The sequence below is a fragment of the Cloeon dipterum genome, chromosome 1 (assembly GCF_949628265.1).
Source record: "Cloeon dipterum chromosome 1, ieCloDipt1.1, whole genome shotgun sequence".
NCBI lineage: Eukaryota > Metazoa > Arthropoda > Insecta > Ephemeroptera > Baetidae > Cloeon > Cloeon dipterum.
In genome coordinates this window covers 26,271,791-26,283,381 of record NC_088786.1, presented here as the reverse complement: position 1 = coordinate 26,283,381, position 11,591 = coordinate 26,271,791, and the positions used below count along the sequence as shown (strand labels likewise).

At 42.1% G+C, this 11,591-nt stretch overlaps 1 protein-coding gene across 3 annotated transcripts in view; it reads left to right on the top strand.

The window, feature by feature from the left end:
- The window catches only part of LOC135942095 (atrial natriuretic peptide receptor 1), a 32,446-nt gene that overhangs the window by 15,735 nt on the left and 5,120 nt on the right, over nt 1-11,591 (top strand). For 2 of the 3 annotated variants that reach the window (XM_065488041.1, XM_065488057.1), the window contains 6 exons: nt 7,522-7,644; nt 9,843-9,952; nt 10,094-10,282; nt 10,693-10,831; nt 11,046-11,273; nt 11,322-11,433. In XM_065488041.1, the coding sequence (XP_065344113.1) occupies nt 7,522-7,644; nt 9,843-9,952; nt 10,094-10,282; nt 10,693-10,831; nt 11,046-11,273; nt 11,322-11,433 (901 nt within the window). The remainder of the gene's footprint in view (nt 1-7,521; nt 7,645-9,842; nt 9,953-10,093; nt 10,283-10,692; nt 10,832-11,045; nt 11,274-11,321; nt 11,434-11,591) is intronic. The other variant, XM_065488049.1, reaches the window with a different exon arrangement.

Here is an 11,591-nt window from a genome sequence, read left to right as displayed (position 1 = left end):
CCAGATAAACAAGGAAATGCCAATAAAGTGAGGCAGCCACCTATATATATGGAAGTATATTGCGGCGTTGAAACTAAATCTTGAACACACCATTGCATTTATCGACAGTGAAACTGCCAACATATTGCTAAAGTTTTGATTTAGTTTGAAATAAAAATAGCAGCACACAGTTCTGTGCAATTGTCACTTCAGATTTTAATTTCATTTTATTATTATGGTGGACTTTTGAACAAGAGTGAGATCATAAGCAGTAGTGTAATTTAGAGGCCGAATATATATTGCACCAAAAATATTGAAATTCAGGAAGAGAAAATTAATCGAGGTGGTTGAACTATGTAAGGAAACATTCTGTTTTGATTTAAGCATTAAAAGAAACCTGTCACCAAGAAAAACTACTCTTTCCATCACTGCAATATCTACTTACAAGGCTGACGGCATTCAATGAAAAGGAATCGCAAAAAATTAATTTGCTAAACGTCTATTTGTTTGCTTGCAATACTGTGCAAACACCCCAGTGCAAACAATTTCATATAAAATGTTTGCTCGTTGATTGCCAAGAAGAGTATTATACTACTTTCTTGGTTGCATTAATTTTTTGCTGCAATGTTCTCATTATTTCCATTACGTTTTTTTCTGGTTTCTAAATAATTGTTACGTGCTTGTTAACAATTTTTCACTGATGCTGCGTCGATGTATTTTTCATACCGTTATATTTGCGTAAGAATTTTCTGGATGCTTCGGTAATAACAAGAAATTTCCTGCAAACACAGCCACCTCCGCGCTCCTTTGATATTCAAGCTTATTTATTCGTGGAACTGACTTTGAAAGGTTTTATTCATAGAGTAACTGAAGAAATTTGAGAACACGCAGAGTTTTAACAATGCAGGCCCAAATTAAACAGAACTAAACGAACGCGCAAAATGAGCGGCTTTGAAATAATTGTGCACAGACGGAGCGAACGCGCTTTTGTTCCATTCATCTCGAATGGAGGCAGGCGCGCACACCCGCGTGCAAAACGTCTACAGTTCTTGATTTTCGCTCCTTCTCTCTCTCTCTTTCTGGCTCAAACGCACAGGCAGGCAAGAGCAGCCAACCAGAGCCTCTCCAACCAGCAGCCGGCCGGCGGGGGTTGCAAAAGCAATAAGGGCACTTCTCCTTTAACGCGCACGCCACCGATGGAGAAGCGGACGAAATAATCTGTCGACCCAAATGACTCGCCGCGTGAGGCCAAATAATAGTACAATTCGCAGCAAATATAGAGAGATAGACCTGCAACAAAGATCCTCTCGAGCGATGACTAGGCCTAGGCGGAACTCGACCCTTTCGTGTTTGCTGAGGAAATCAATGGGAATTCGCTGTGATTTCAACCGTCTGCTTGTTCAATAAATCACCTAATGCTAGCTGCGTATTTCACAGGGTGCAAACAAACTAGATTCAATGTTTGGAAACGAGTTTTTTAATCAAATCAATGGGTGGCGAATTTGTGTGAATCCACGCTGGATAAAAAAACAACTGCTGAGTACACATGTGGGAAGTTTAACAAATGCGAAGTAATACGTATGTAGGCTTTTAGGGAAATGAATTTTTTAATAGAAATGTTCATTGAACACTCTAGAAGTACCGCATGCACCAAGTCTACATACATATTATTTTAACAATTATTTGCTTCTCTAAAATTAATTATTCTTTTGTAGTATATTTTTGAGTCAGGATTCTTGCTTTTCACAGCACTCGTAACAAAACTTTAAACTGCGTTATCTTTTTGGTTCGCAATGAAATTACCGGTTTACCTAGAAAAGATAGCCATGTAAATCTAGTTAATTCATTCAGCACAGAATAATTAATTTCTTTAAACCTTGTGCTCTCTTTTAATTTATTTTTAGCAAATGCAGCTCTTCCAAGCTATTTTTTACAGATTACGATTCTAATTTGAGCCTTCATCACTCGTCACACACAAGTCAGCAATTCCCTTTGAATGAGACAAACTTCCTGCTCCGCCGCCACTTGGTGAGCGGTCTTTTCAAACGCGGGCTCTCTCGAAAAAATGCACCCTCAGCAACAGATGCAAGTAAAATACACACACACACACTCTGCTCTCACCACTTGACCCGAGGCACCCAAAAGTCTCCGCATTTAGTCGGGAAGGGAGTGGGAGTGTGGGTATGGCCCGCAGCCAGGGCAGAAGCAAATCAGCAACCCACAACACAAAGCATCAGTAGCGCGGCTGCGTTTTCGCGTCGCTGGCTTTTCCGCGGAAAGAGTTTCTTTTAGGCGTGCCGAGCGGAGCGAGAATCAAATCGGAACACGTCTCGCACGGAGCCGCGTGGGATCAATCGAAATTAAGGGCCGGAAGGTGATTTGTCCAATTTGTGCTGTCTAATTGGCGATAAAGCGGTGCTGCCTGCCGGACTAATTAAGCCCAAAAATAAACAGCGATTTGCTGCCAGGCCGAGCAGTCAATGTCGCTTGCCTCTAATTCCCGGCTTTCGTGCCAAAAAGCGTAATATTGCCTGCCGCGCTGATGAGCGACTCTGATTGCCGCCCGGCCGCTCGATTCAAGTCGAAATTGGCCAACGCAAACGCAGCTTTTAAACTCTTGACGCTGCCGCGTGCTCCGGCCGCCGCACATTTAGGCTCGACCGGTGACGATGAGCAGCATAATTTTGGCGGGACGGTCGATAGCAGCTCTGCGGTGTGGGTGTCGGGTTTCAAAGGGTAATATTTAAAAATGTATCACATATGTTGAAACCTGGACTACTTGCTGCTTTGCACGAGAGCGAGCATCGGGTGCGTCGCCGCGGAAATGCTGGCTGGGTCATTTTCCCCCACTGTAAAAAAACAAATTTTGAAATTTATTGCAGTGAAAAAATATTCCCTGAAACCATCCTATCAGCTTTTTCGATGGATATATCGACAAATGTTTCCCGGGAAATGTGGCAGCTGGAAAAGGAGTTCCTAGCAAAATGACTGCTGCTTGGGCCGTTATTTTCAATTTGCTCTATACAATAAAAACAATGTGTGCCGATTCGAGTCAATTCTACGTTTTTTGAGGCTGTAAATACGTACAATCAGGCGAGAAATTGTTTCGCGTGTCAGGCGCAAATCGCAACTGCCTGCAGCGTGTTTAACAGACACCCCGCTGTGATGAGCGCGAGCGGAACCGAAATTGCAAAGGTAATTGCCGTAAAATTGCCAGACTCCAACCTACGTGTCGGCAAAAAATGTTCGTCTAACGAACTGCTAGCTGCATTTCGTCTCCCGCCAGCAGCCAGCCCACTCGACGTTCATAAAACGTAGGTTGGCCTCAAAACCAGGAAAGAACCTTCAGCATTGAGAAGCCATTTAATTTTTTCTAGCAGCCGCATCTACTATAAAGCCTTTTATGCATTTTAGACCTTGAATCATTTTTCTTTGAAGTAGGAAAATTGCGGTAGTTAAATAGGATGTCAGAAAGGTGAATGAAGGATAAAAATATGCTTGAATGAGTGATGTTGTAGTGTTGGCAGTATATTGCAGAAATTTGGTAATATATGTATAGTGGCTAATTACTTCCACCTTGCTAAAATTGTACGTGAATATCATTTCCCCCAACTTCTGGAATTTTAATATATTTTTTTTAATTACGGTTATGTGTCAAAGTGATCTTTTTGCTTTCCATACGTTCCTGTTTGTATCCTTTAAATTATTTGAACTCAGATAATGCCCTTTGTCAATATGTAACGCTCGAGGTTGGTTTTTCCACGTTGAAAAATAAAAGCAGACTTCATCCTCAGATAACGTCTTAAAAGAAAGATTGTTTTTATAGACATGACTTGTTTTGGAGAATCTTTAAGTTTCCTGATCGAAACGGCATTTTTATTGCCAACACACCCGTGTATTTTTATAGGTTTTCCTACACTCATACGGTTCAAATACGCTTTCTTCCTTGTGCACGTGATGCCGTTTTTCGGTTTATGGCTGTAACAAGAGCATTCGCATAGCTACGCACATTATCCCGGCGGGAATTCTGATGTTGTCTTAAGGTCGCGCGCTTAACGAGAGAGAGGCTCTGACTAATGAGACTTAGCACGGGTCCTCTCTCAACTGCCTCCTAATGAAGTTTCGACGGTGACGCGAGAGTATTTCATCAGCCACCCACGCCTGCTTTTTTCTTTTTATTTCAAAGCTGTTGGTTCGCTCGTTCGAAGACTTGCAAGCCGGAGCAATATCATAATTATTGTGAGCGAGTTGGCGTGTTTTGTTAGTGTTTTGCTTAATCTTGAGAGCAGCTCGGGGGCTACGACCATCCAATTTCCATCCGGGCCACTCGCTTTTACGGCTGCACATTACGCCGAGTTACTTTTTGAACAGGCGCCGACTTTATTAAATTTGCTTGGCCTTGATGGTGTCTCATTATTTTCGCCTGGCGGAGCGACCGGGCGCCTCTCTCGCTCCGCAGGCACAAATCCAACCAGTAGGCCCGACTTGCATACAGAGTGTTTAGTCGCGCGATAATTTTTCCACCGAGTGCTCAGATAATGAGGCTGCTGGGTTTGTCTTCGATCTGATATACATCTTGTCACTTGCCGATGTCAGCGACATTGGCACACTGACACCAAACCCAGATCGATAAGTAATTGATGAGATCATCCATCAAACACTCTGGCCAGCGCCAACACAATATTATGCACGCTGTTCAAATGTACATACTTGGCTGCAAACAATTTGTCCCGCGTGTTTGTCAAGCGCAGACGTTGCTGGCAGGAGACAAGAGCGACGTTACACACAGTCAACAATAAAATACAACGGATAGGCGTGTGATTTTTTCATGTTGACAAGCAATGTCAAAAGTTATATTATACGTGAGATAGTATTTTTCTGTTGTAACAGTTTGCTGTTGCATATACATGAAATACATATAAAAGCAATGACTGCGACCATTTCAATCTAGAATAAACACACTACTTTGAATTTCTGAATGTTACTAAACACTCTAGTACAGCATGACATTTTCTCACAGACCAAGTTATCGTGGAAACAATGGACACAATTTTATGAGCAAAGAAAATTCAACGTTTACCACGTGCGTGTTCAATATCTCAGCAAAATGTAGAATGAATTTCACATGTGAAGGTTTTTGAGGAAAAATTTAACCCGGAAATAAATATCCAGTATTTTCTCAGTTCTATTTCTTGAGACATTTTACTGTCACATTAACTTTATCTGCTAAGATCTCGGCATTATGGCAGTTCTCAGTTTGGAGAAACTTTAAATTAAGTGTAAAATAACCAAATTTCTTGTAAATTGTCATATGGTTTTTTCATCCTATATTGCGCACAAAATTATTGTTAATTTTAACAAAAGGTTTAAACGGCTACGTTTCAAATTATCTACCAATAATACACATTGGCTGTATCAAGAATCAAATTGGAATAAAAAAAAATCTTGCAAAAAATATTTTGCCTTCTCGCTGATGTCCGAGATAGAATATTAATAACAACACTGCCGTCAGAGATTATTATGAAATGGGCAGGCTGGCTCTTTCAAAAGGGACCGTGGACCGTGCGTTTGTTTTGTTATCCAGGATTCAGAAGGATTTTTATAACAAACAGCAGCAGAGCGCAGCGTCAGTCAGCCGTAATTAGGCAAACACAGCTGGACGTGGCGTTGCAGAGCAAACACATAACACATTGCGACTCTTTGTTTCGGCGAGCGAGAGATGCAGCTGGTTGCTGATGACTTTCGGCGTGTCTGCCATCCGGTCTCGCACCGAATAAACCACAAATTGGCTGCCAATTTTCCCCCCAGAGGCCCTGTGCCTCAATAACGCAGCACAATTTCCATTTCCTTGCTGGGATGCGAGCTACCACCGATGGCTTTTTCTTCTTTGTGAGCGCGTGTGTTTTTGCCCGGTGCTGGCAGTGCCGATTGATAAAAAGCCAATCTCGTCGGCTAGATTATTTGCTCTTCTTGCATTGAGCCGAAATTAATGCTGACGACGGGGCCGAGATGACTGCTCGTTTGTGCCTCCGGCGGCGGCGTCAAGCCGACGTTCGGAAATCAAATCGACAGGCACCGCGTGCAAAAAAAATATCGCTCCACTCGGAAATTGGAGAATAGGAGCCAGACGTACAGATATATCCCATTGGCTGATTTTTGATCAGAGCGCGTCTCGGGAATCGTTGTTGTACAAGCTAATATTTTCTGTGATCGTGGCAAAACTTTCAAATATTGACCTTGAGTAGAATAAGAAAAATCAAAATCTTTTTTATTAGTATTGTATAAATATTATGTAATTTTTTGGCAAATGATTAGTGCTACAGGGGTGGCCAAAACTTGGTCAAGATAAAATAAAAATTTGAATTTTTTTAAAAGCACAATGAGGACAAGTCTGAATTTTCTTCAACATATATGCAAACCTCATGTGGAGAATTCTACTGAAAAATTTAGATATTCAAATAAAAATATTATTCCAAGTTTGGTGTATGCAAAATATTGACCAACTGACGGTAAAAAATATACATTTTAGCCTTGTTTGCAATTTTTTTAAAAATCTTTAACGAAATTTAAAATTTGACATTAAAATATGGTGACAAATGGTTTCATAATAAACTTCGCTACATATACATTCTCGAGAGAGCAACACAACCGCAAATTTATGCACCTCTTCCTTGTGAATGTGAATGCCAAGTGTATTCAGTAAACTTAAACAAACATGACGTTACTTTTTGTTGGTTGTGATGTTTCTCGCGCTCCACTGTGCTTGACAGGATTATGTTGCTCGCGAAATAAGCATCACATGGTGATATCTCTCCGCTTTTGACACGATCTGTACGCGCAAAAATTGTTCAAAGTAGCAGCAGGTTCACATTTGTTAGCTACACGGCAACACTTTGAAGTCTTTCTTTCTGTTTGTAACAAAAAGAGAATATTAATACTTGGCTCGGCATGCTGCGAAAAATACAGCTGGAGGAAAAGATTGTTCGCGTTCTCGCAGCGTTTGAAGATTTAACGAACTCAGAGCTTGAATTGTTTGGTACTGTGCCAAACGTTGCATTGTCATTCTTAGTTTTGTTTGGAAAGCTAATTTTGCAAACCATTAACATTTTACAAAGGATGCGATTTTTTCGCTCAAACTTCAAGCAATTTATTTCTCTCTAAACAAAAGATACATTTTTACTCAATTAAGACAATATTACAAGAACCTAGTTTTCAATTCAATTTGAGATGGGTCCTTCCATTATTTTTTTGGTATGCTCTGGACGATCGCATTTTGTGTTGCAGGATCATTTTGAATTTCACATATCATTTTGTTGGTGTTGGTAAGAGGCGCAAAATGAACTAGACTTTCAATCAAAATACCTTAATTCCGGTGACGGAGATGTTCGATTTTGAAAAGTACTTCTCACAGAAAATATTTTAAATATAACAAGAGGAGAGCTGTTTATTTTGAAAGATACATTTTTTTCTGAGAGATAAAAATTAAATTGTGACAGGATTTCGGATTGTGCGTGTATATTTAAAAATTCTCGTGTGTTGCAGGACGCAACCTGGAGCATGGACTGAAAAAAGAGGGCTTCCAGCTGCATGTTCGGGAATTTGACGGTAGTGAAGACAATATCGATTATGCTGATCATCTGCAGGACGTCAGCATCTACGCACGAGGTGAGTGAGCTATATGCACATATAGTGCGAGGTCTAGTGGCTGCGACGACGACGACGACAACGACGAGAAGACTAATCTACATGCGCCGCGCTTGCTTAATGAAACTTCATCCGTCCTTTGTCAGAGAGCAACAACAACAGCGCCTGAGTTTAAGCCGCGTGCTTGTTAATGAGAGAGAAAAGCCGCTCTCCACTCGCGTTTGACGGCGCTAAAGTTTGTGATTAATTTCCATTGCTTGTGGGCACTTAGATTTAAACAAAAGATGGATTTTGAGACGGGAGCGTTGGCTGAGGTCGAGCTTACTGATTCTTTGGTTTTTTTCAATTGTACAAAAAAGTTCTGGAGTATAAACTAAGCCGCGCTAGACATTTATATTGGAACAAAAACTTTATAACAGATTTACGAGGAATGCAATGCACAAAAAGATATCTCTTTGTATCCTTATTTACTGCACTTTATTCACGGAATAAAAACCTTTTTGTTCAGAACGCAGGCAAAATTATGTTTGCATTGAAAACTCGATTTGCACTGTCACGCTACAAAAAATAAGAAAAGCATCCGCGAGAAATAAACCCCGTTGGTGAGGTTGCGTCATTATTGTGCGCGCTCGTCCTCCTTTCGCCCGTTTGAACGAGTGCCTTCATTACGCTGGTGAAGTCATGTGCGAGCACGGCTGCCTGTCACTCACCGGCGAATTAACGTCGTCTCTTTCCCACTGATGATACCGGCCTACATCTATGGCTGGCTGCCACAATCAATGAAGCTGCCGCCGCCGCTGCCGATTGTGAATAGCGGGTGGAACTGCAGTCGCACTAATGAGCGGTTAGAACCTGCTTTGTTGTTGCCACGCCACCATTCTTGTCGGGAGGAAGCTTTCAAAATTGTAACACAACTTGTTTTTAACAGGCAGGGTGACACTTCTTCCGCGGCGTAAAGGTTAAGGACGCGTGAAATATCTCTCTGAAAGGAAATTATTGCACATAAATCAATTATCGATGATAATCAGGTTGTCTTATAGCAATTTCCGTTTTTGCCCTCACGACGAAACTTCCATTATCGCCAATTAGCGAGAGAGATTGCTGAACAGAAATCCCTCTGGTAATTCTGCTCAACTGCCCCAGTTGTGTTTCTCTTTTCTGAGAATTGCGCTCGAGATTCTTGCACATCAAAACTTTTGCGCGACTGCCGGTGGTACTTGATTGCATCAAACGGTCGAGCTGCGAAACTTTCTTCCTTCTTTCCTGCTTTTTTCCTCGCTACACGTCTCGCACTCTCTGCTCGCTTCATTGATCGCTCGACGGCATTATATTCTCTTCATTTCCAGTCGCAAACTTTTCCATCGCCTCTTCAGAATGATTTTCCATTTGCCGCCGGCAGCTACATAGCGAGCGAGAGGAAGAAAATTCTCTCTTTCTCTCCTGAGCCCATCTTGAGAGCGAATAATTTCATTTAAGAGCGACGTGTGTGATTGCACGTAGTGCACTCCTAGTTCCAGCCAGCGTTAAATAATAATTTGCCGTGGCTCACCTCGTTCGTCAGAGAAAGCATTAGCATGCGCATTTGCAAATGGCAAATGGCAGGCAGGCCGAGCGATCCAGCAGCCCTGCAGCCGGCGTTTATGCGCGAGTATGCAACCTGCTGGGAGCGAATGACGTGCGCGTTGCCTACCTGACTCTCGCTGCAGGCGCTCGCTCGCTGCAGGCAGCGGATAAACGGCGCTTCACCAACTTGGAAATTAATTTGCAACGCATTTAGACACTAATTTATTCTGCAGTAGCACCAGCTGAGCCGCCTGAGTGCTTTTTCCCTGTCGTGCCGATGGAATTGTAAAATGGGCGTTTTCTGTGCGCTTCGAAAGGCCAATTTGTCTCTCTAGGCGGAACTTTGCATTCAAATTGGACCGTGTGAATATTTAGTAAAATCCGTCAAAGGATTTCAAGTCTGAACCCAATCATGACAGCCTCTGAACCGGAAAATCCAGCAATTTTATTCGAAAATTCGTTTCCAACGCAAATGAAAAGCAACATTCGTTAGCCGAGCGCACGCGTCAATGCACACACACACACACATACACAAACACGCGTTCGTCCTCGGCTGGTGCTGGACCTCGAGCTGCGGTAATGCGGCAAACACGACATTAACAAACGCAAACGAGAAGAGCAAACTCATGTTTTTCTGTGCCTTGGTGTTTTTCCAGTGATCATCCTAAGCGTCCGCGGAACACTGACACGGAATTTTCTTCTGGAGGCGTTCTACCTTAACATGACAAAAGGCGAGTGGGCGTTTTTAGACGTCGAGCTATTTGAGGTAACGCGCTTTGATCATGCGGCACAAAGTGAGACACGCGCTTTTGCAATTAGCCGCTTCTGCTGATTAAAATTTGAGCCGCGCCCGACCGCGTGCGCCAGTTGTTTGATGAATATTCATGCGTGTGTTTCCCGCCCACAGAATTCGTACTGGGGCGATAGCGGCTGGCAACGCAACGACACAAACGACACTCAGGCCAGGGAAGCGTACCAATCTCTGCTGCGGGTGTCGCTTTTGCAGCCTAGGGATCCGAAATTCAAGTCGTTCGCCGTGGAGGTGCGGCAGAACGCTGAGCGTGATTACAATTACACGCTGCCAGAAAACGAAGAGGTAAGCAGACACGCCGAGCACCCTCATAAATGCAGAAAGCAAAACCGGACAGTCAGAATTAATACCGACTCAACTAGTTTCAGTTTACAAGCTGAAGCCTGCTTATGCAATGAGAGTAAAATTGGAATCAATTTGGGTTTCAGCTCTGAAACCTGAAACTAGCGCAGATGGTTTTAATCAGAATGTCCAGTTTTGTTATCTTCAATGAATTAGCCCTCGTGTGGATTCCTCCATGAATAGCAGACAAATTTCAATAATTTCCAATGGTTCATGATGAATTCCTATGTTTTACAAATGCACAAAGCTTTGACAGCTACTTTATTACATCAAACCCTGTCATGTCTTCTAATTAATGTGATTTTCCTTGTTAAACATTAATTTCAAAGCTCTGATGTGCTTTTAACCTCCAGGTCAATTTTTTTATCGGAGCTTTTTACGACGGAGTAATCTTGCTTGGCATGGCCCTGAACGAGACGCTGACCACAGGCGGATCAATTATCAACAACGGTGTCAATATCACCAAGAAGATGTGGAACAGAAACTTTCCTGGTACGTCCCATTGCAATTTTCTTTTTGTCACCTCTCGTTTGACCTTGTTTTCTTCTTCTTAACTCACATTTTCCTCCTTGGGCACGCCACAGCAATATTTCTTTCCTCCATTATTGTTCCACTAAAACTTTTTCGCAGCAAATTGGCTTTTCACGATTTTTTTATGTCAGTGAAATAAATGATTATAAATAAATAATTATCTTTAAATGGACAGGAATAACGGGACAAGTGCGCATTGATGAAAACGGAGACAGAGACGCTGACTACTCCCTTTACGATTTTAACCCGAGCAAAAACAAATTCGAGGAAGTGGGCAACCATACAGGACGCAATAAAACCTTCAATCCACGCAGTGGGCGCGTTATCCACTGGCCTAATGGAAAGCCGCCCGCTGATCAGCCAGAATGCGGTTTTTTGGGCAAAGGCTGCATGGGTCCAGCAGGTAATAAAGAGGTTCAAACGGCTAATAGCTTATGTGAAAACGTGGAAGATTTCGTCCTGTTTGTTTCAGATGATGCTTACCCTAGCATCATTTTCTACGTGTCGTTCGCCCTGATTGCATTTATTGTTTCCGGAACTACTTTGGCGTGCATCACATACAGGTAATTCAATTTAATTTAGCTCGTCTCAAAAAAACAAATCAAGGGAAAAAATATTTTACCCTCAAACGAGCGGAAATAATATTAAACAAAAATATTTTAAACATAAATTTTCAAGAATAAAATTTACCCCTCTTTCCATGCATGGAACATTATTTGTG